Source organism: Dreissena polymorpha, chromosome 9, assembly GCF_020536995.1.
Source record: "Dreissena polymorpha isolate Duluth1 chromosome 9, UMN_Dpol_1.0, whole genome shotgun sequence".
Classification (NCBI taxonomy): Eukaryota; Metazoa; Mollusca; class Bivalvia; order Myida; family Dreissenidae; genus Dreissena; species Dreissena polymorpha.
In genome coordinates this window covers 52,259,027-52,284,976 of record NC_068363.1, presented here as the reverse complement: position 1 = coordinate 52,284,976, position 25,950 = coordinate 52,259,027, and the positions used below count along the sequence as shown (strand labels likewise).

Sequence of the window (25,950 nt, the reverse complement as noted above, 5' to 3'; positions counted from 1 at the left end):
AAGTCCACCGTTTTCATCCGATTCTTTTCAAACTTGTTCAGTGTCTTTATATTAATGAGGACTCAAACCCTATTGATTTTCAGGTCACTGGGTCAAAGGTCAAGGTCACAGTGACTCGAAATAGTAAAATGGTTTCCGGATGATAACTCAAAAATGCTTAGGTCTAGGATCATGAAACTTCATTGGTACATTGATCATGACTGGCTGATGACCCCTTTTTATTTTCAGGTCACTAGGTCAAAGTTCAAGGTCACAGTTACTTGAAATAGTAAAATGGTTACTTTTTCTTGTTTATCCAATAAAGTCCGCAGTTATCATCCGATTCTTTTCAAACTTGTTCAGTGTCTCTATATTAATAAGGACTCAAACCCTATTGATTTTCAGGTCACTGGGTCAAAGGTCAAGGTCACAGTGACTCGAAATAGTAAAATGGTTTCCAGATGTTAACTCAAGAATGCTTAGACCTAGGATCAGGAAACTTCATAGGTACATTGATCATGACTGGCTGATGACCCCTATTAATTTTCGGGTCACTAGGTCAAAGGTCAAGGTCACAGTGACTCGAAATAGTAAAATGGTTACTTTTTAGCTCACCTGAATGCTCAGGTGAGCTTTTGTGACCGGTCTTTGTCCGTTGTATTTCCGTCTGTCCGTCCGTAAACATTTGCTCGTAAACACTCTAAAGGCCACATTTCTTGTCCCATCTTCATGAAACTTGATCAGAAGCTTTGTCCCAATGAAATCTCGGCCGTGTTTGAAACCTTGTTGTAACGGGTCAAAAACTAGGTCACTAGGTCAAAAAAAAGAAAAACCAGTAACACTGTAGAAGTCACATTTCATGCCCAATCTTCATGTTACTTTGTCAAAATGTTTGTCTTAATGATATCTTGGTTGAGTTCAAAAGTGGTTCCGATCTGTTGAAAAACATGGCGGCCAGTGGGCGGGGCAGTTTTCTTTATTTGGCTATAGAGAAACCTTGTTAACACTCTAGAAGTCACAATTTGTGCCCAATCATCATGAAAGTTGGTCAAAACATTGGTTCAGTTGATGTCTCGGACGAGTTTGAAAATGGTCAAGATCGGTGAAAAAACATGGCCGCCAGTGGGCGGGACATTTTTCTCAATATGTATATAGTGGCAGTTTTCCCTATTTGGCTATAGAGAAACCTTGTAAACACTCTAGAAGTCACAATTTTAGCCCAATCATCATGAAAGTTGGTCAAATCATTGGTTTTATTGATATCTCGGACAAGTTTGAAAATAATCGGGATCGGTGAAAAAACATGGCCGCCAGTGGGCGGGGCTTTTTTCTCGGTATGTATATAGTGAAAACATGTGAACACAGTAAAAGTCACATTTCTGGCCCAATTTTCATGAAAGTTGCTCAGAACATTTGTTTCCTTGATGCTGGGAGGGGGGCAGTTTTCTCATTATGCCCCCCCCCCCTTTCAAAGAAGAGGGGTTATATTGTTTTGCTCATGTTGGTCCATCCATCCACCAGATGGTTTCCGGATGATAACTCAAGAGCGCTTATGCCAAGGATCATAAAACTTCATAGGTACATTGATCATGACTTGCAGATGACCCCTATTGATTTTCAGGTCACTAGGTCAAAGGTCAAGGTCAAGCTGACCCAAAATAGTAAAATGGTTTCCGGATGATAACTCAAGAACGCTTATGCCTAGGGTCATGAAACTTCATAGATACATTGATCATGACTTGCAAATTACCCTTATTGATTTTCAGGTCACTAGGTCAAAGGTCAAGGTCACGGTGACCCAAAGCAGTAAAATGGTTTCCGGATGATAACTCAAGAACGCTTATGCCTAGGATCATGAAACTTCATAGGTACATTGATAATGACCCCTATTGATTTTCAGGTCACTAGGTCAAAGGTCAAGGTCACGATGACCTGAAATAGTAAAATGGTTTCTGGATGATAACTCAAGAGCGCTTATGCCTAGGATCATGAAACTTCATAGGTACAATGATCATGACTGGCAGATGACCCTTATTGATTTTCAGGTCACTAGGTCAAAGGTCAAAATCATGGTGACCTGAAATAGTAAAATGGTTTCTGGATGATAACTCAAGAATGCTTATGCCTAGGTTCATGAAACTTCATAGGTAAATTGATCATGACTCGCAGATGACCCCTATTAATTATCAGGTCACTTGGTCGAAGGTCAAGGTCACAGTGCCAAAAAACGTATTCACACAATGGCTGTCTCGGTCACGTTGACTCAGCTTAGAAAAATGATTTCCGGATGATAACTCAAGAATGCTTACGCCTAGGATCATGAAACTTCATAGGTACATTGATCATGACTCGCAGATGAAATAATGATGAAACTTGACCAGGATGTTTGTCTGGACAATATGTCAAGTTTGACATTTGGTAAAGATTGAATGAACCGACTACTCTTAGGTGAGCGAACTAAGGCCATCTTGGCCCTCTTGTTCTTGTTTATTTGATGAAGTCCACAGTTTTCATCCGATTCTTTTCAAACTTTTTCAGTGTCTTTATATTAATGAGGACTCGAATCCTAATGATTTTCAGGTCACTGGGTCAAAGGTCAAGGTCACAGTGACTCGAAATAGTAAAATGGCTTCCAGTTTTTAACTCAAGAATGCTTAGGCCTAGGATCATGAAACTTCATAGGTACATTGATCATGACTGGCTGATGACATCTATTGATTTTCGGGTCACTAGGTCAAAGGTCAAGGTCACAGTGACTCAAAATAGTTAAATGGTTACTTTTTCTTGTTTGTCCGATAAAGTCCACAGTTTTCATCCGATTCTTTTCTAACTTGTTCAATGTCTTCATATTAATGAGGACTCAAACCCTATTGATTTTCAGGTCACTGGGTCAAAGGTCAAGGTCACAGTGACTCGAAATAGTAAAATGGTTTCCGGATGATAACTCAAGAATGCTTACGTTTAGGATCATGAAACTTCATTGGTACATTGATCATGACTGGCATATGACCCCTATTAATTTTCAGGTCAAAGGTCATGGTCACAGTGACTCAAAACAGTAAAATGGTTTCCAGATGATAACACAAGAATAATAAGGGGTAGGATCATGAAACTTGATAGGTACATTGCTCATGACTGGCAGATGACCCCTATTGATTTTCAGGTCACTAGGTCAAAGGTCAAGGTCACAGTGACAAAAAACGTATTCACACAATGCTGCCACTACAACTGACAGCCCATATGGGGCATGTTTTACAAACAGCCCTTGTTTAAAAAGAGCAATATCAAAGCAATTAGTCCAGAATGACTTCCACAGTTTTCATCCAATTATTTCCAAATTTGCACAGTATCTTTTTATCAATGAGGACTTGAACCCTATTGAATATGAGCAGTATCGGAGAAATAAGTACACAATAATCTCCCCTTGAATTTGAGGAAATTTTCCTTGTGTGCACGATTAAGTACACAGTTTCCATCTTATTCTTTACAAACTTGCACAGTGTTTATAGCAGTAGAGCGATTCAGGCCCTCATGGGCCTCTTGTTTAATATAGACATGGTTGTATTTGCTATAGTTTGTAGCCATTGGCTAATTTGGCATATGACTGAGTCAGACATGATTTTAGATTTTTCTTTGGACCTTTATAAATACTGGCTCCAGAAACTCTTTACAGTGTATATCCCAACCTTTAGGTGAGGTTACAAACTACTCTGAAGTATTTGAAGGCTCAGCCACTAATCCTGGGGACTATGCAGTCAGCATTTTGTCTGGAATGTTCTTTTACGGAGGATGGTATGTATGAATTAAAAAATCGCTAACAACTAAACGTTTTTAAAAACCCTCGAGCATAATTACCGGTAGTTGTGAATCAAAAACTAACATTATTTCATTGTTGTTGATTGGGTGGCAGACGTTTCCTCTCTAGACTTTAAGTTCTGTAGAATTGCAAAATGGCATGTAGTTAGCAAATAGTAGTTAACTCATTTTTATGACCCCGGTAGGGTGGCATATAGCAGTTGAACTGTCCGTCAGTCTGTATGTCAGTCAGTCTGACCGTCCATCCGAAAAAAACTTTAACATTGGCCATAACTTTTTCACTATTGAATATAGCAACTTGATATTTGGCATGCATTTGTATATCATGGAGCTGAACATTTTGAGTGGTGAAAGGTCAAGGGCATCCTTCAAGGTCAAATGTCAAATATATGGCGTCTGTCCGTCCGAAAACTTTAACATTGGCCATAACTTTTTCAATATTGAAGATAGCAACTTGATATTTAGCATGCATGTGAATCTCATAAAGCTGCACATTGTGAGTGGTGGAAGTTCAAGGTCAAGGTCATCCTTCAAGGTCAAAGGTTTTTTTTGTTTTTTTTTCAAAGCGGCGTTCTTGTGCAGCTGCATATTTTGAGTGGTGGAAGTTAAAGGTCAAGTCATCCTTCAAGGTCAAACGTCAAAAGACATTTTTTTCAAAGCGGCGCAATAGGGGGCAATATGTTTCTGACGAACACATCTCTTGTTCTGAAATATGCTATTTAATTTGTCCCCTAATAAATATGTTATACGCTAACATTTTACTATCAAATAAGCATATTAAACAAAACATTATTATTTACAGAAAAGCTTTTGTAATTGATTAAGTTGTACGTATTTAATACATGTGTTTTGCATTCAAAATGTTGAACTGTAGATGCATTTATCAATATTTGTCTCATAGGTCATAGAGTTTGTTCTCATCATTATTGTACTACCATTAACTCTTTAAAAATGTTTTGAATTAATTATACCAACTCAAATTAAGTTGGACATGGAGTGATATAACAGTAACACTGTTGATTGTTTGGTTGATTGTTTTCTTGTTCTGTCAGCATAAAAAAGTTTAAAATAGTGGAGTAAACTAATTCCACATAAATGAAGCAATTGAATTGAAACGTGAAGCATGTCATCACCATGAAGTATAGATATACATGACTCAATTTTCATTCTCAGTGATCCCAATGTTATCTTCCCTTGAACTTGACATGGCTGCTATTCCTGTGACAAAGCAGTTTGAGGGGGGGGGGGGGGGGGTATTTTTCGCTATGTTTATAACTAATTGCTATATTGAGAAGCAATGATAACAATTTGTGAAAATAATGAATTATAAACAATTTTCCTATAAGAATAACATTAAAAACATAATTGATTACAAATAATCTATGGCTCGGTCTACTTTTTGTTCTACTTTTAACGCTCATTCCATGATTAAGACACACTTTATTGGACAAATTAACAGTGTCTGATCATTTAGTTTGATTGACAGCAGGCAAGTGTACGATTATAACAGTCTAAATGGAGTACCTGTTCAAGTAAATGAGCCTTGCTTTGGGGAAACGGCTTCATTCATGTGCGTAAAGTATCATCCCAGATTAGCCTGTGAAGTCCACACTGGCTTATCAGGGACTACACTTACCCCTTTAATGGAATTTTTCGTTAAAGGAAGTTTCTTCAAAACCAAAATCAAGTCTAGGCGGAAATGTGATCTTAGATAATCCCTGCATACTGCACATGCATTTAGCTTGCTTTTCCCACAACACGGCTCCTTTTAAATGGTCCATCATGCTATTACGGGATGTACATAGTCCATTGTCTAATCCTGTACTGTTTAAAGGCAGATGATCACGTTTTTATTGGAGGAAATGGAGGACCCTAAAAAGTAAGTGACTGCATGTACTGGCTGGCCTGATGTTTGTGTTTGTAGGGGATTATGACACTGTTAACCCTTTCCATGCTGGGAAATTTGTCTGCTAAAATGTTGTCTGCTGAATTTCTAAAATTAGCATTTTCTTCAATTTTTTTCAAAGAATACTATCAGAATAGCACACAGTTTGGATCCTGATGAGACGCCACATTCTGTGGCTTCTCATCTGGATCCAAACTGTTTGCAAAGGCCTTCAAAATTTGGTTCCAGCGCTGAAAGGGTTAAACCCAAGATATAGCGGTGTTTATATCATACTTAGAAGTTAACCATAAGAACACTTTGCCAGATAAAATTGGTATTATTTGGTATTATAAAGTTGTCAGTTGTTTCATTGGCATTTGTGGAACAATGAAATCTTGCATTGTTGACATATCGGGCGTCAGCTGTATCCAGCTTAAAACCCAAACTAATACCGGTTGGGACCGAAAGTATATAATCAAGACGCAAGTGCAGTATTTAAATTATACCAAATAGTTAACCTTATTTATTAATATTTCAATCATATAATATTCCTATAACCATCATAGAATTACAAGTGTGCTACTACCCACTACTGAAAATTTGAAGATCGAACAATACTAGCATAGCAAAACAACATAATCAGGTGTAATACATAACAAATAATTCATGATAACTTATTAACAGTACTGTAATTACTATAAGTTTTTGGACACTTATTTTTTTTGTTAATGAAAATTTAAATACAATTTTTTTTTTTAAACAAAAGTACCGTAGGTTTCCACGTATAGCGCGCAGTGTTTTACCTCCAAAATTCAAATTAAAAAGCTGGTGCGCGCTATACATTGATACAACCCTATCCTGGCTGCTAAATTGGTAAAAAATATGTTGTGTAATCGTAAATAATCAAAATGGCCGCCATGTTTTTTTCCAGAAAACTACCACCCAATAATCTTACAGACTGAGGGGCCATTGTCGAAACAACAAGAAGTCGCTACTGGTAGATATGAATGCGGTAGAAGAAGTTTTGGTCAAAAATAAATTTGTTTGAATAAACTTGCGGACATTTCTTCGTTTGTGTTTTTACACTTCTTTATTGATGAATTCCGATGGGGATTGTTGTCGACATTCCGGAGAGCAGGCAAGGGTAGGGTTTTTTGCGGGTAATGGTAGGTGTGAAAGGGGTTCATTTTGCACTTTGTAATTGGCAGATGTTATGAGTAATATGTGCCACGACTTGTTAAGACGCTAATTGACATTTATGACATTAATTGACACTTGAGAACGTGAAGATATGCATTTGCATTTTGTGTGTATAAATATTGAATGTTCAACAGTGGTGTACCTCAACAACTGTATCCCTGTCTCCCATGCGACATTCAAATTTACCAGTAATGCCCCTGCTTTCCCCCGAGGAAAAATCACACGATGTACACTAATTCTTATTTTCTCACGTTTTTCACGAAATGCACATGGACTGTTTATCGTTTACTAGAAAATTACAAAATTGTCAGAAAAGTATAGTGCTATGCAACCCATGCTCCTAATCATAATGACGCTTCCTATTTTGAATGCTTAATTAAGCTTTCCAATGCCCCGGATTATTGGATTGTGCAATAGTAAAATGGCGGCCATTTTTGGTTCGATTTGGTGGTTTTATTGTCTATAAATATTTTTTTCTCCTTTTTTTGCATTTAAAAAACAGTCTGCGCGCTATACACCGGAGCGCGCTATACGTGGAAACCTACGTTAGTCCAAAAATTGAGAGACATAAAATAAACAGGGGGTTCGAAAAAATTTAGAGATACTATAAAATGGACACTTTTGAAGATTGGAACCGTATGCTTTTAATGTGTAAAGCTTCAACTACATGTATTTCAACAATAATTGCATGTTCGTGTAAAATACCACACCATATGTGTGTATTTCGAAGTTCATGAGGTCCCTCTAGCAAGAGGCCTCATAATGTGAAGACCAGGAGTGTGTCCCAGCACTCCTACCTAATTTGCTTACAAGGCTCACAAAAGCCGGGAGGAATTTCGAATTATAGCTGCAATGTACAGCTATTTAGTTTTTACTGAAAGTTATTAGCTCATCTATTTTTTTTTTTTTAATTATGAGCTATTGTTATCACCTTGGCGTCGGCGTCCGGTTAAGTTTTGCGTTTAGGTCCACTTTTCTCATAAAGTATCAAAGCTATTGCATTCAAACTTGGTAAACTTACTTACTATCATGAGGGGACTGGGCAGGCAAAGTTAGATAACTCTGGCTTGCATTTTGACAGAATTATGTGCCCTTTTTATACTTAGAAAATTGTAAATTTTGGTTAAGTTTTGTGTTTAGGTCCATTTTATTCCTTAAGTATCAAAGCTATTGCTTTCATACTTGCAACACTTACTAACTATCATAAGGGGACTGTGCAGGCAAAGTTATGTAACTCTGACTGGCATTTTGACAGAATTATTAGCCCTTTTTATGCTTAAAAAATTGAAAATTTGGTTAAGTTTTGTGTTTAGGTCCACTTCTTTCCTAAAGTATCAAAGCTATTGCTTTCATACTTGCAACACTTACTAACTATCATAACGGGACTGTGCAGGCAAAGTGATGTAACTCTGACTGGCATTTTGACGGAATTATGGGCCCTTTATACTTGAATATTTGGTTAAGTTTTGAGTTTTGGTCCTCTTTACCCCTAAAGTGTCATAGATATTGCTTTCATACTTGGAACACTCACAAACTATCATAAGGGGACAGTAAAGGACAAGTTGCATAACTCTGGTTGTCATTTTTACGGAATTATGGCCCTTTTTTTTACTTAGTAACTTTAAATATATGGTTTCATTTTGTGTTTAGATCCACTTTACTTCCAAAGTATCAAGGCTATTGCTTTTAAACTTCAAATACTTTCATGCTATCATGAGGGTACTTTACCTGGCAAGTTGAATTTTACCTTGACCTTTGAATGACCTTGACTCTCAATGTCAAATTATTAAATTTTGCTAAAATTGCCATAACTTCTTTATTTATGATTAGTTTCGATTGATACTTTGACAAAACAACTCTTACCTGATATACAACAATAGACTCCATCCAAACCATCTCCCATGCCCCCCGAATCCCCCTCCCCCGAATCCCCCCTCAACCCCCCCCCCCCCCATTATTTTTTTTAAATAAAAGATCATCTAATAAATGACCACTACACCCTCAAACTATACCCCCCACCCCCCAAAAAAAAATTTATGCCCCCGGTAGGGTGGCATATAGCAGTTGAACTGTCCGTCAGTATGTTAGTCCGTCCGTCCGTCCGTCCGAAAAAAACTTTAACATTGGCCATAACTTTTTCACTTTTGAAGATAGCAACTTGATATTTGGCATGCATTTGTATCTCATTGAGCTGCACATTTTGAGTGGTGAAAGGTGAAGGTCAAGGTCATCCTTCATGGTCAAATGTCAAATTTATGGTGTCTGTCCGTCCGAAAACTTAAACATTGGCCATAACTTTTTCAATATTGAAGAAAGCAACTTGATATTTGGCATGCATGTGTATCTCATGGAGCTGAACATTTTGAGTGGTGAAAGGTGAAGGTCAAGGTCATCCTTCAAGGTCAAATGTCAAATATATGGCGTTTGTCCGTCCGAAAACTTTAACATTGGCCATACAATTTTTAATATTGAAGATAGCAACTTGATATTTTGCATGCATGTGTATCTCTTGAAGCTGCACATTTTGAGTGGTGGAAGTTCAAGGTCAAGGTATTCCTTCAAGATCATGGTCGTCCTTCAAGGTCAAAGTTCAAAAAAATAATAAACAATTTCAAAGCGGCGTTCTCATGAAGCTGCACATTTTGCGTGGTGGAAGCTGAAGGTCAAGGTCATTCTTCAAGGTCAAGGTCATCCTTCAAGGTCAAAGGTAAAAAAAATTAATTCAAAGCGGCGTTATCATGAAGCTGCACATTTTGAGTTTCAGAAGTTCATGGTCAAGGTCATCCTTCAAGGTCAAGGTCATCATTCAAGGTCAAATGTCAAACAAAAATTTCAAAGTGGCGTTCTCATGAAACTGCACATTTTGAGTGGTGGAAGTTCAAGGTCAAGGTCTTTCTTCAAGGTCAAGGTCATCCTTCAAGGTCAAAGGTAAAAAAATAAATATTTCAAAGTGGCGTTATCACGAAGCTGCACATTTTGAGTGGTGGAAAGTCAAGGTCAAGGTCATCCTTCAAGGTCAAGGTCATCCTTCAAGATCGAAGGTCAAAAAAAAATATTTCAAAGCGACGTTCTCATAAAGCTGCACATTTTGAGTGGTAGAAGTTCAAGGTCAAGGTCATCCTTCAAGGTCAAAGGTATAAAAAAAACAAAAAAGAAATTTGTTCAAAGAGGCGCAACACATCTCTTGTTTTTTTTCAAACATGGTTAAAAATCACAAATATTTATTTTTATTATTTTATTTTTGAAATACCGTGCAACCATCCTAACCAAGAATCCCCCACCCACCCCAAAAAATAAATAATTTTTTTTTGCATTTTTGGAAGATAATGTAATAAATGACCACACCCCCACACTATACACCCTTCTCCACTCCACCCCTCCCTCCTTTGTGATTGAAATTGAGATAGGTCCCTACACCTTTAAAAAGAAAAATAGATGAGCGGTCTGCACCCGCAAGGCGCAGCTCTTGTTCAATTTTGGTGTGGTCTTATGCTGTGGGGGAGAAACCGGAGTGCCTGGAGGAAACCCACATGTCTGGTATAGTTACCACCTACCATACTCACATGGGCTGGGCACAGGGATTAAACCTTGGTCGCATAAGTGTTAAGTGCATGTATCAACCACTGTGCTTACTGGACAGCCATACCACGCTGTGGTATAAATTATATATTATAGTTTAAATTACTTTAATATATGCTTTACTTTAAGTTGTTGGATGAAGCAAATTTTTTATTACCGGTATACATAGTTATTTACCCAATAGCACACTTATAATAGTCTGTTGCCTTAAGGGATTCATCTGCAAGTTTTTAAACCTTAATCTGGTTTTTCAACTGCATGATAAGTGTGACCAGGTAAGCACAACAGGCTAGATGTTTGGAAAAATATGTGTTGTGTTCTGAGAAAACTGGGCATAATGCATGTGCGTAAAGTGTTGTCCCTGATTAGCCTGTGCAGTCTGCACAGGCTAATCAAGGACAACACTTTCCGCTTTATCTAGATTTTCGGTAAAAAGGGACCTCCTTTAAACAAAAAAATGCCATTAAAGCGGAAAGTGGACTGCACAGGCTAATCTGGGACGACACTTTACGCACTTGAATTAAGCCCAGTTTTCTTAGAACAAGACACAATTATGGACAAAAGCCTGAATGTCGGAAATTACGAGTCACATAAAAGTAATCATGTAGGTTAAAAATGGGAATGTCTGAAAACTTAATTACAGTAATCACATTATCTTTTAAAGTCTCAATTACCGATTAGATAAGCCACAGATAAAACTATCAATTGGAGCACATTAAGATCTCATTGGCTACTGTGCATTGGTAAAATTATATAATTTGGCCATGCTCTGTGAAAAAGGGTTTGAATGCATGTGCGTAAAGTGTCATCCCAGTTAAGTCTGCACAGGCTATACAGGGACAACACTTTTCGCTTTAATGATATTTTTCGTTTCAAGAAGGTCTCTTCTTAGCAAAAATCAAGTTTAGACGGAAAGTGTCATCCCTGATTAGCCTGTGGGGAGTGCACAGGCTAATCTGGAATGACACTTTACGCACATGTATTAAACCCCTTTTTCACTGAGCACAGCCCAATTATATGTTTTGCTATTACCCTAGCAGCTGGGGATACATTTGGCTCAATGTGAACATTGACTCCTAAAAGGTCACAGGGGCTATTATGGACATAGATGCAGTTGTGATGACACAGTATAATGAATACATTCTAAAATGCACACACAGTTGTGAACACAATGCATTCTGTGAAAATATGTTAAAATAAAAAGAAATACTCTGAAATATAGGTTCACTATAAAATCTTGCTTAAGGAAGCGCACCCGTTATGGGCACCTTTCCAAATATAATGTAATGTATTATTTTCTTAATCAGCATCATTTCACGGAACTGCATGCACATTTTTAGGTAGGCTTTCCATGCTTTAAAAAAAAAATACTGATTTTTTCAAAACCACCCCCTCGCTTGGCTTTTGTCCAGTTTATTTTGCACCCCTAGGGTATATGAAAGTTCCATAATTCATCCAGATTTCCAAATATGGGCATGCAGTTGGTGTGTACAGATGCAGTAAAGGTGTTTAAAGTTTAAACAGGATGAAATAAGTATTCTTTTACAGACATTTATTTTTTTATACGCACGTTTTTAAAAACGGGACGTAATATAGTTTCACCTTTGGCGGGCGGTGGGCGGGCAGCGTCCACAGCAGTGTCCGCTCTCTAATTCAAATAGTTTTCATCCGATCTTCACCAAACTTGGTCAGAAGTTGTGATTAGACAACATTTAGGTCAAGTTTGAATATGGGTCATGCCGGGTCAAAAACTAGGTCACGGAGTCACTTAGTGCTTTTCAAGGATTAAGCATGGTGTCCGCTCTCTAATTGAAGAAGTTTTCACCGATCTTCACCAAATTTGGTCAGAAGTTGTGTCTAGATGATATGTAGGTCAAGTTCAAATATTGGTCATGCCGAGTCAAAAACTAGGTCACGAGGTTACTCAGTGCATTTCAAGCATTTGGCATGGTGTCCGCTCTCTGATTGAAGTAGTTTTCATCTGATCTTCACCTAATTTGGTCAGAAGTTGTGTCTAGATGATATGTAGGTCAAGTTTGAATATGGGTCATTCCGGGTCAAAAACGAGGTCACATAGTGCATTTCAAGCACTTAGCATGTGTCACGTAATTACAATTACGTATTGTTCGTGAAAAAGACACAGTAACCAACAAAGTTCATTTCTGATTTCTTTGCGTTTTATTTCTGCTTATTAACACAACACAACGTTTCCAAAATGTTTGTCAAATACAAGATACATGCGAAGCCTGCAATGGGCCCATCCCGCGAAAGCCAGCAATAATGCGACTTGTATGTTCGGCCGTTTAAGTAAGACTGTCATAAATATAGATATAAACAACGAAAGCTTTGATAATTGTTATGTGTACAATTCTGATTGGCTGTGTAACGTCACGTGTCTACATGTACAATTCTGATTGGCCGTTTGTTAAGTCACGTGTCTGCAACCTAAATATACGTATGCAACGGACACCTAACGAATACATACGGAAATGACCGAAGATTGACACATACGGTAAGCAAATATTCGTGTCCGGTAATTATAACCCGAGGCTAATGATTTGTTGATCCAGATGGCTGCCTATTTAAGATTGTATGAAATGTGGTACAAATTTCGATCATTATATAAATCCAACAATGCCCCAAATGTGCGTTTTGTGTGCGTTATGTTACACAACTTTCCCCCTTAATTTGATTTTTTTATATTTTATGATTTAAAAAAATCTTTTAAAATTTTACTATTGAATTACTAATGAAATAACAAAAACTACATTCATATAAACACACTCAAATGATGGAAAATATGCGGATAACAATATAATTTCCTTGACAAGCATCTCTGCTGAAATAAATAACATTAGTAATTAATATACAATTTAAATGTCAATCGAAATGTTGTGTAGAACATCATATGTTGATCGTTGGCCATCTGTACATCTGGTGTCGTCCATGTTGTCTTGAAGTTGTAGCTCGCGGCGAATACGATGTTTCATTGAAGTCATTGCCGCCGTCATGAAGATAAGCCGATTGTGGATTCGCCCGTGGCAATTGGAATGCGTTTGTTGATTCAGCTCTGCTTTCCGATGTTTAACTTGCGTCGTCGATTGTCGTTTCCGTTGTATTCATCGTTGTTGTTGTTTTCGTTGTCGTTTGTACTTTTGTTGATGGCCCCAGCGTCTTCATTTCTCTCGGGACATTAAGATCTTCTATTGGCCATAATGCTCACGAGGTATTAACTATAGCAGTGTTCTCCTTGATGTCTTAGGCCTCGGAAGTATCATTCCAAATGCGTTATCTACGCACGTCAAACAGTTGAACGGCTGCATCTACTCTATAGTGTTTAACGTCACAAGTATTGTGTCCAGTGTTGCGTCACTTGTTGTCCTTCGAAATCTTCTGGCGTTGGTCTTCTTTTAGCGATAGAACCAGGTATTCACTTTGAGAGTAAACGCCGTGATGTTCCATTCTAATTATGTTGTTTGTTTCTTCTATTCGTTGTGGAAGGCGTTGTCTCGTGAAGTCGCGCTTCTTCGGCGTTGTCTTCAAATCTCGATATTTTTATCTGCGTCGTGGTGATACAAGTATCAGTTGTTCAAAATCATGGCAAACATTTATAAATATCCCCTTAGTTATTGTTAAATATCGTCATGACAACTTACTGTGATATCTTATTCAAAAAAATAAATTCTTTACAACGAAAAAATATTAGTCAATTCCTCAAAACATACTTCGGATAAGTACATGACAGTTTGACATCTGACAAGCCATTTACTTAATATGACTTGTGTACCGCCTTAGGCATAATCATTTTACGCACGTGCGGCCAGTACATTTTTGACAGGCGCGCGCCACTTTATTGACCTAGAGTAATGGGTAATGATAGACGTACCTGTTCATAAACCTCATCTTTATCACTATAGTTTTGCCGTTGGGCATAGATTTATTGACATGTTTGACCTGTGCACTTGTAAAAATGTGCAAATATGACAAGGCAGACTTTTATATATATGCATTCATAATATAAGAACACGTATCGGTATACTTCAAAATTCAGGTCTTTGCTCCTAATCGAACTACTCAAATAATTCTTATGCGACATCGCATCTTCTGTCCATAGCGTAATTTGCTTCGATGGCACAGGGATAAATTCTCTTACTCATGAGGACGCTAAGGTTATCAGAACCTCGGGCTCGGTATGTCCGAACGCTGATCAGTCAGCCGTGCTCATAAAATATAATTGTAACCCTTAAACAATTATTTTAGAAATGTAATGCGTACATATCGTAAATTTTCACTGCGCTATACGCGTCAGATCGCATTAAATTCTTACTTAAAATTACTCAAGACCTTCAATATTACCGATATCCTACATATATTTGCATCAACACAATGACGTATATACATATTTACATAATATTTTTTTGTGTGTGTGCCCTATTCATATTCACAATCAACATTATTTTTCTTATTTCCTATTTTCTTTCTTTTACAATTCGGAAAACTATTTTTAAATTTTCCAATAATTTTATCTATTCGTCCTCTTTAATTTTCTTTATCATTCTTATAAACAAAACCCGCCTTATTTTCTTTATTAAAATAATAAACAAAACTGTCTTAAATAATCTAAATTCCTAAATTCTTAATTCTGCCAATGTAAAATACTAGGTAAATTCTTTGAATATTTGTATCATCTCCGAGTTTTTTCTACTATATTAATAAATAAAACCACCGCCAAAGTTTCTTTATTAAAATAATAAACAAAACTATATAAGATATTATTATTTCCTTGTACGTTTTAATTAAATGGAACTTTACAAAAAATACCAACAATTTAAAATGGATTTGTGCGCAAAAAACGCACGTTCGTATACAATCTTTATTATAATCATACACAATTTATATAAAATTCTTTAAATATTCTCAATGATTTGTTCGCCTCTAATTTCATTATTTCTATAACTCATAAAAATAATGTAAAACTCAAATATCTCTTTTTATTCTCAATTCACCGTTATTTATAAAAATGTACCGATAAATGCAAAATTGGCATGATTTTGATATTTGTAAAATTTGTTCGTACATAATTTATTATCAACACTATTATTTTTAACATCTAACTACATTAAATTCTTTAAAACAATTCTTAAAAATTTCGTTGTCATGACGCCTTTAACTTTAATTTTCTTCTTTATAAATTTTGAAATTCCCTCTCCAAGTTTGCCATAATTTTTTTAAACAACTGACCTGAATTCTTGTCGCGTTGTGGTTGTGATGTTTTCATTTTTTCGGCACGTGATCGCACTTGTGATCGTACTTCGGTCGTATCCATGGTACACGGCTCCATAAAATGTACTGTGTCACGTAATTACAATTACGTATTGTTCGTGAAAAAGACACAGTAACCAACAAAGTTCATTTCTGATTTCTTTGCGTTTTATTTCTGCTTATTAACACAACACAACGTTTCCAAAATGTTTGTCAAATACAAGATACATGCGAAGCCCGCAATGGGCCCATCCCGCGAAAGCCAGCAATAATGCGACTTGTATGTTCGGCCGTTTAAGTAAGACTGTCATAAATATAGATATAAACAACGAAAGCTTTGATAATTGTTATGTGTACAATTCTGATTGGCTGTGTAACGTCACGTGTCTACATGTACAATTCTGATTGGCCGTTTGTTAAGTCACGTGTCTGCAACCTAAATATACGTATGCAACGGACACCTAACGAATACATACGGAAATGACCGAAGATTGACACATACGGTAAGCAAATATTCGTGTCCGGTAATTATAACCCGAGGCTAATGATTTGTTGATCCAGATGGCTGCCTATTTAAGATTGTATGAAATGTGGTACAAATTTCGATCATTATATAAATCCAACAATGCCCCAAATGTGCGTTTTGTGTGCGTTATGTTACACATGGTGTCCGCTCTCTAATTGAAGTTGTTTTCATCTGATCTTCACCAAATTTAGTCAGATGTTACATCTAAATGATATCCTGGTCAAGTTCAAATATGCCGGGTCCATAACTAGGTCTCGAGGTCACTTAGTGCATTTCAAGCATTGAGCATGGTGTCAAAAACCTTCGAACGGGCGTATCTTGTGACAGTTTGGCACTCTTGTTATACCTTTTTATTTATGGAAGAGCGCCATGGAATGTAAGTGGTTTCAGCAAAGTAGAAATTAGAAGTGTCATAAAATTCAAAATAGTATCATTTAAGAAATATTTTGAACTTAGTTTTTATAGATACACTATACAGCAAAAATAACAAAAAATAGACAAATTTACTGTTTACTTTTTGAAATAAAAATAAAAATGCAACATGCATGATTTGTATTTTTAGCAGTAATTCACCCAATTTAGCCATAACATTGTTTTAATTTAAAAAATTGAAGAATGTGCATAAAATTGAAACATATTTAACAATAAACATAGCTTATATGCCTTATTAAATCAAATTACGTTAGAAAAGAAATAAAACTCGCCGCAAAAAGTATGCGATGTCAGCAGGATTGGAACCTGCGCGGGAAGATCCCAAAAGATTTCTAGTCTTTCGCCTTAACCATTCGGCCACGACAACTTCACATTAGTATCTGCTTAAATTAGACATCCATAGGTAAACAGGTAAAAATGCTCTTCAATTTTTGAAGAAATCATTACAGATGCGTTGCCTGAAGATAAAATCCAATATGTCTAAGTGAGTAAATATGAGAGCTGTTTCTTTTGTCATAATAAATCATTCTCAAGACAGAATTATATTTGATTGAAAGTTTTAAATTAAAGATTCAAATCTTATTCTGGGAACAGAACCATTTCCAGAACTTCTTGAATCTTGATATTGGTTACAGTAATTAAAAGACTTACAGTAATATTCTTAAATCTAAAAATTGATTTCCTTTTTCTTTATTTTCATTATGAAAATGTGTGATATTAAATTGAAGTCTTTATTTTAATTATTAGTTTAAAATGATGTTAGAAATGTTTTTTATTTTTGTGTTCTATCGAAGAATTGAATTCTTAAGAATTCAGTAATAATTTTTAGAATAAAACCCATGAAATGGTTAGTGAATGCATCCCCTTGTAAATAAATTAGGCGATAACACATGAAACATACCGGTTACAATACACTAAATGATCGCTTCATGTAGGGCTGTACTCTCTAAAAATATCATAGTTGACAGGAAGGCATGTTTTACACTTTTTACCATTATTCAGGTGTTATCTTGCGGAGATATTGGTAGGGCATGAATAGGTGTTCACTACTGAATCCCTGAAATATGATACACTTGAAGACTATAGTAAACCATTGCACTAGAAAAGGTTACATTCCACTAAGAAACGGCCGAAAAAAAAAGTTGCAAAAACAGTCGATTTTGATTTGTGTCAAGTTCTTTCTTGCATTGTACATGACATATCTTTTTTATTGCATAAATCGATTCCGCTTAGAATGGCCTTTAAGAAAAGGTATGGTTATGGGGGTCTCTATGTGCAAAATGTTGAATTTATTTTCGCTCAAAGTTGTCGCTTTTACATTGAATTATATAGGGAAACTATTTGGTGTATTATGACCTAAACGCAAAACCAGGCCTAGTCACAAAGAAGCTGTATTTACAGAAAATCATCATTTTTTTAGTGAGATATGATGCGTTTTGGCAAATTTCACGGAATAAATGCGTTTGTTTCACGAATTTAAGGAGCATCGTGAGATTTTAAGAAAAAAATACGTTTTCAGAGGAAAATAAGAAAAAAAATGTACAAAAACTCGTCTTGAGCATCTCAAATCGAAACAATTTGTGCTGAAAGAGCTCATGAACACGTTTTAATAGTTGTTAACTTCTTTTTCTACATAGCTTGTAACAATATTCCAGTATTTTGACCGATTGTAATTATTTAGGGTAATCGTTTTACGCCTGAACGCCCGTTATAAATCAAAGCTCCGAACGCGAAAGCCACATGGCTAATCAGGCGTTATAATAAAATGCATTTTCAAGCATTTCTACGTGAAAGATCGGTCTGAAAATTGGCATGCACATAGAAAATAGGTTTATAAGTATCGAGAAGTGCTTATTTTTCGCGATGTTAACAGTAAACGTTGTCTTATAGGTTACAATACACTAAATGATCGCTTCATGTAGGGCTGTACTCTCTAAAAAAATATCATAGTTGACAGGAAGGCATGTTTTACACTTTTTACCATTATTCAGGTGTTATCTTGCGGAGATAATGGTAGGGCATGAATAGGTGTTCACTACTGAATCCCTGAAATATGATGCACTTGAAGACTATAGCAAACCATTGCACTAGAAAAGGTTACATTCCACTAAGAAACGGCCGAAAAAAAAAGTTGCAAAAACAGTCGATTTTGATTTGTGTCAAGTTCTTTCTTGCATTGTACATGACATATCTTTTTTATTGCATAAATCGATTCCGCTTAGAATGGCCTTTAAGAAAAGGTATGGTTATGGGGGTCTCTATGTGCAAAATGTTGAATTTATTTTCGCTCAAAGTTGTCGCTTTTACATTGAATTATATAGGGAAACTATTTGGTGTATTATGACCTACCCGCTAAACACAATACATTTCATGGTCAAATCTAGTGATAAACCATTTGCAAACTACAAGTAGTAAACAAGCAAACTACTTACTTGCATACATATATATATATATTGCGAGTTCAAGTTACGTTGTTTTTTTGTGTCACATTATAATAACAATGTATAGTCAAAATTAATGCAAAAATTATTTAAATATTTTGTTTGTATCAGTATAACTTTGTTAGTATAGACCAATGTGAATGTAAGTATAGACCAATGTGAATGTTAGTATTGACCAATGTGAATGTTTAAAATGCACAGTATTGCTTTTTAGCTCATCTATTTTTTGAAAAAGAATTATGAGCTATTGTCATCACCTTGGCTTCGGCATCGGCGTCCGGTTAAGTTTTGCGTTTAACTACTCTTACCTGACATACCACAATAGACTCCACCCAAACCACCCCCCCCCCAAATTGTTTTTTTTTAAACGGTTAAAAAATACAAATATTTATTTTATCATTTTATGTTTGAAATACCGTCCAACCATCGCACCCAAGAATACCCCCCCACCCACCCCGAATCCCCCCCCCCCCTAATCTTTTTTTTATTTTTTAAGATCATCTCACAAATGACCACCACACCCTCACACTATACTATACCCCCCCCCCCCCGAATCCCCCCCCCTATTTTTTTTTTTTTTAAGATCATCTCACAAATGACCACCACACCCTCACACTATACTATACCCCCCCCCCCCCCCCCTGAATTCCCCCTCCCCTATTTTTTTTTTTTTTTTTTTTTTTTTTTAGATCATCTCACAAATGACCACCACACCCTCACACTATACTACACCCCCCCCCCCCACCCCACCCCCCCCACCCCCAAATTTTTTTTTGAAATGGTTAAAAACACAAATATTTATTTTTTATTATTTTATGTTTGAAATACCGTCCAACCATTGCACCCAAGAATACCCCCCCCCCCTCCCCCCCGAATTCCCCGCCCCCCCCCCCCCCCCCTAATTTTTTTTTTTTTTTTTTTTTTTTAAGATCATCTCACAAATGACCACCACACCCTCACACTATACTATACCCGGTGGTTGTCAGACGATCACTCAAGAACGCTTGGGCCTAGGATCATGAAACTTCATAGGTACATTGATCATGACTTGCAGATGACCCCTATCGATTTTGAGGTCACTAGGTCAAAGGTCAAGGTCACAGTGACCCGAAATAGTAAAATGGTTTTCGGATGATAACTCAAGAAAGCATACGCCTAGGATCATGAAACTTCATAGGTAGATTGATCATGACTTGCAGATGACCCCTATTGATTTTGAGGTCACAAGGTCAAAGGTCACGGTGATCGGAAACAGTAAAATGATTTTCGGATGATAACTCAAGAACGGTTTTGCCTAGGATCATGACACTTCATAGGTACATTGATCGTGACTCGCAGATGACCCCTATTGATTTTCAGGTCACTAGGTCAAAGGTCAAGGTCACAGTGACAAAAATCGTATTCACACAATGGCTGCCACTTCAACGGACAGCCCATATTTTTATGTTTGAAATACCGTCCAACCATCGCACCCAAGAATACCCCCCCTCCCCCCCCCCCCTCCCCGAATACCCCCCCCCCTATTTTTTTTTTTTTTTTTTAAGATCATCTCACAAATGACCACCACACCCTCACACTATACCCCCACCCACCCCCACCCCCAATTTTTTTTTTGGAAACGGTCAAAAAACACAAATATTTATTTTATTATTGAAATACCGTCCAAGTCCAACCATCGCACCCATGAATCCCCCCCCCTTGCTCTTGTTATGTTTTGCATTGCACACTATTTAACACCATTTATATGTGGCTACAACATTGATAATATAAAGTTGTATTTACATAGAACATTGTGTACTTGTTTTGAGTACTTTGAATGATGTTAAAAGTATGTCATGAGAAAACATAAAATGCATTGTGAATTCCATCTTGCCTTCATGGTAAGCACACAAATAATTATTATGCTTCCCGAAAAATTTTCGGGGTGCATATAGTTGTCAGTTTGTCCTTCCTTCCTGCCTTACTTCCTTACTTCCATACTTCCATACTTCCTTACTTCCGTCACACTTTTGTTACAGTTTCTCATAGCACCTTCAATACTTTACCGATCTCTTTCATATTAAGCATCTAGGTGCCTTGCATGAACCTCTACCTTTTTATAAGGTTTGAGGTCACTGGGGTCAAGGTCACCAAGGCTAATAATAGATTTTTTCGTCACACTTTTGTTATAGTTTCTCATAGCACCTTCAATACTATACCGATCATTTTCATATTTGGCATGTAGGTGCCTTGCATTGACCTCTACCTTTTGATGAGGTTTGAGGTCACTGGGGTCAAGGTCACCGAGGCTAATAATAGATTTTTCCATCACACTTTTGTTACAGTTTCTCATAGCACCTTCAATACTTTACCGATCTCTTTCATATTTGGTATGTACGTTCCTTGCATGGACCTCTACCTTTTGATAAGGTTTGAGGTCACCCGGGTCAAGGTCACCAAGGCTAATAATAGATTTTTCTGTCATGCTTTTGTTACAGTTTCTCATAGTGTCTTCAATACTCTACCGATCTCTTTCATATTTGGCATGTAGGTACCTTGCATTGACCTCCACCTTTTGATGAGGTTTGAGGTCACTGGGGTCAAGGTCAAGGCCACCGAGGCTAATAAAAGAAGTTTTTAGTTGGTTATTAACACATAGATTGACAAAGCGCATCATCGGGGAGCATCCATCAGTTTCACTGATATTTTTGTTAATAAAGTGTTATTAAGTAATGATAAACAAAGTGTTATTAAGTAATGATAAACAAAGTGTTATTAAGTAAGTTCCTTATTGTCTCTAAGAGGGCGTAATCACATGATAGTCAAGATGGCGATGTCATACTGAGACAATTACAGGTTTTTTTTGCCGCTTATACTGTTTATTACTTGTCTTAATTATGCTCCCGGAAATAAAATTACAGCGGAGCGTATAGTTGCCAGTTTGTCCTTCCTTCCTTACTTCCGTCGCACTTTTGTTACAGTTTCTCATAGCACCTTCAATACTTAACCGATCTTTTTCATATTTGGCATGTAGGTACCTTGCATGGACCTCTACCTTTTGATGAGGTTTGAGGTCACTGGGGCCAAGGTCAAGGTCACTGAGGCTAATTATAGATTCTTCTGTCACACTTTTGTTAAGTTTCTCATAGCACCTTCAATACTTAACCGATCTCTTTCATATTTGGCATGTAGGTACCTTGCATGGACCTCTACCTTTTGATGAGGTTTGAGGTCACTGGGGTCAAGGTCACCGAGGCTAATAATAGACTTCCTTTCGTCACACTTTTGCTACCGTTTCTCATAGCGCCTTCAATACTTTACCAATCGCTTTCATATTTGACATGTAGGTACCTTGCATAGACCTCTACTTTTTGATGAGGTTTTAGGTCACTCGGTCAATGTCACCAAGGCTAATAATAGATTTTTTAGGTGTTTATTAACACATTCATTGACAAAGTGCATCATCGGGGAGCATCCATCAGTTTCATTGATATTCTTGTTTTTATGTCCCCAACTATAGTAGTGGGGGACATATTGTTTTTGCCCTGTCTGTTGGTTGGTTGGTCTGTTGGTTGGTTGGTTGGTCTGTTGGTTTGCGCCAACTTTAACATTTTGAAATAACTTTTGCTATATTGAAGATAGCAACTTCATATTTGGCATGCATGTGTATCTCATGAAGCTCCACATTTTGAGTGGTGAAAGGTCAAGGTCATCCTTCAAGGTCAGAGGTCAAATATATGTGGCCAAAATCACTCATTTTAAGAATTCTTTTGCAATATTGAAGATAGCAACTTCATATTTGGCATGCATGTGTTTCTCATGGAGCTGCACATTTTGAGTGGTGAAAGGTCAAGGTCAAGGTCATCCTTCAAGGTCAGAGGCCAAATATATGTGGCCCAAATCGCTTATTTTATGAATACTTTTGCAATATTGAAGATAGCAACTTGATATTTGGCATGCATGTGTATCTCATGGAGCTGCACATTTTGAGTGGTTAAAGGTCAAGGTCAAGGTTATCCTTCAAGGTCAGAGGTCAAATATATGTGGCCCAAATCGGTTAATTTTTGAATACTTTTGCAATATTGAAGATAGCAACTTGATATTTGGCATGCATGTGTATCTCATAGAGCTGCACATTTTGAGTGGTGAAAGGTCAGGGTCAAGGTCATCCTTCAAGGTCAAATATATGGGTCAAAATTGCTCATGTAATGTCACTTCTGCAATATTGAAGCTAGCAATTTTATATTTGAAATGCGTGTATATCTCAAGGAGCTGCACATTTTGAGTGGTGAAGGGTCAAGGTTAAGGCCATCCTTCAAGGTCAATCGTCATATAGGGGGACATTGTGTTTCACAAACACATCTTGTTTAAATGCTGCTCTTTTTCCAGCCATATCAGCAAGAAAGTTACTAGCGATTATTTCGAAAAATTATACCACAGTAATAAAACAGCGAAAAAATAACTGTCTCAGAATGACCGTCACCATCTTTAATATCACAGATTACCCCCTCTGGTCTCGAATTTGCTCTATGTTAGAACAATTGTATACCTGTCTTACTAGCAATAGCAATAGCAAACATCTGTATTAGATGTCTGGATACCAACAAATAACCCTTTACAACTTAGATACATATTTTTACATAATTATTTGTAGTCCCTTAGAAAGTTACATTCAATTAAAGACCTTTTTTTACTAGATTTAAGTTTTAAAGGCTTCATTTCCAACCCATATCCATGAGCAGCAAACAGCATAAACATGAACAGACTGCGAGTTTTGGTTTTATGCTGTTTGCACTAAGCAATTTTCACTTTGCTATTGAGAGAGAAACGCACTATTAAAACTGCATTGTATATGAATTTCTCATATTTAGGTACATTGTTTATCTGAACAATAATTGCATAATTATTATGCAATGTTAATTACAATATCCAGATTATTAAGCTGTAAGCTTTTTAAATCAAACAATTTTACTAATTTCAGCCAAACAAAGCTTTGCATTATTGAACAATAAAAGTATTTTATCAAAATATTTGAATAAGTTAGGGCTTTATCGTTTAAAAAAAAAACAACAGCCTAAATTGTTTCTTAGGTAAATGAATATTACTATGTTCGAGCATATTGAAAGTGTGACAATTATAGCTATCTGTAATAAAATCATTTGGAATAACGTTTGTATTAGTGCTCTTATTTAGGCTTAAATAGGCTAACATAAAGGAAACCTAGTAATAATTTAAAAGAGCAGTTTGAAGGAACCCACAAAGTTAGAAAGTTTTCAGGTAGGATTTCCCTACCAGATTGTGAAGGTATTCAATATATTTTCAGAAATCTTCCCAAAACTCTGAGAATATCATTTGTGATAATAATCACTCTCACAGAGCTAGTGGTGGCTGCCTACTTTGTGGGACTCTCCCCCAGGGAGGTTCTGCATGCAGATGCTGTTGCTGTGGTAACTGTAGCCTTGACACTTTCTTGTTTATGGAGATACATTTGTTTTCAAGTTTTAAAAATGCTTATTGAAAATATTGCCAGAGTTAGAACCACACAAGTAATTACTAAATTGCTCCTTTTATTTATTGCTTCCAACTTAACCTATCGACAATATTCCATCTCGCTTTCCCTGTGAATGCTGTCTAATAATAAATGTCAGTATTACCCTGTTTATCTTTACCTTTACATTGTTTTAATACATACTGCAGTTCCCTAAGTTACCTCGTACCGCTTACTCAATGATGTATTTTGTGAATGTAATTTGGTATACATTTTTGCCTATATCCTATATGCAGTTATTCGGCTACACCATGTAGTTTCCATGTTGTTGCATACCTCTGCACAGACTACTCTGTCTTTGTTTTCCTTTTTAGCTCGACTATTATAAATGAAATATATATAGTGGAGCTATCCTACTCACCCCGGCGTTGGCGTTCTATGCCATGCCGTGCCGTTAGCGTGCAAATGTTAAAGTTTTCATACTACCCCAATTATTTTTATTGTCCCTTGACATAATGCTTTCATACTTTGCATACTTGTTAACCAACATGACCCCAACCTATAAACAAGAGCAGACAACTGTATCAAGCATTTTGTCATAATTATGGCCCCTTTTCCACTTAGAATATGCAGCAAATGTTAAAGTTTTCGTACTACCCCATTTATTTTCATTGTCCCTTGACATATTGCTTTCATATTTTTGCATACTTGTTTACCAACATCACCCCAACCTATAAACAAGAGCAGACAACTCTATCAAGCATTTTGTCATAATTATTGCCCCTTTTCCACTTAGAATATGCATATTATTGATAAATCTATGTTAAAGTTTGCGTACTACCCCAAATATTTCCTATATCCGTTGACATATTGCTTTTATATTTTGCATACTTGTTTACCAACATGACCCCAACCTACAAACAAGAGCAGACCACTGTATCAAGCATTTTTACATAATTATGGCCCCTTTTACACTTAGATAATTGAACATTTTGCTTAAATTGCCATAACTTCTTTATTTATGATCACATTTTATTATTACTTTGACAAAACAACACTTAACCTGAATACCACAATGGATTCCACCCAAACAATACCCCACGCCCCTACCCAGAATCCCTCCCCCCCAACCCCCCCCCCAAATTTTTTTTTAGCTCACCTGAGCACAACGTGCTCATGGTGAGCTTTTGTTATCGCCTTTTGTCCGTTGTGCGTCATGCGTTGTGCAGCGTCAACATTTGACTTGTTAACTCTCTAGAGGCCACATTTATTGTCCAATCTTCATGAAATTTGGTCAGAAGATTGGTCTGAATGATATCTTGGATGAGTTCGAAAAAGGTTACGTTTACTTGAAAAACATGGC

At 36.7% G+C, this 25,950-nt stretch overlaps 1 protein-coding gene and 1 non-coding gene across 3 annotated transcripts in view; one reads left to right on the top strand and one right to left on the bottom strand.

Moving 5' to 3' along the window:
- The window catches only part of LOC127844803 (large neutral amino acids transporter small subunit 1-like), a 58,451-nt gene that overhangs the window by 14,429 nt on the left and 18,072 nt on the right, over window positions 1–25,950 (top strand). For both annotated transcript variants that reach the window (XM_052375303.1, XM_052375304.1), the window contains exons 4-6: window positions 3,672–3,771; window positions 5,630–5,674; window positions 24,423–24,546. In XM_052375303.1, the coding sequence (XP_052231263.1) occupies window positions 3,672–3,771; window positions 5,630–5,674; window positions 24,423–24,546 (269 nt within the window). The remainder of the gene's footprint in view (window positions 1–3,671; window positions 3,772–5,629; window positions 5,675–24,422; window positions 24,547–25,950) is intronic.
- On the bottom strand, window positions 16,965–17,046 carry Trnas-aga (transfer RNA serine (anticodon AGA)). Its single transcript has one exon. It is a non-coding gene; the product is annotated as a tRNA-Ser (tRNA).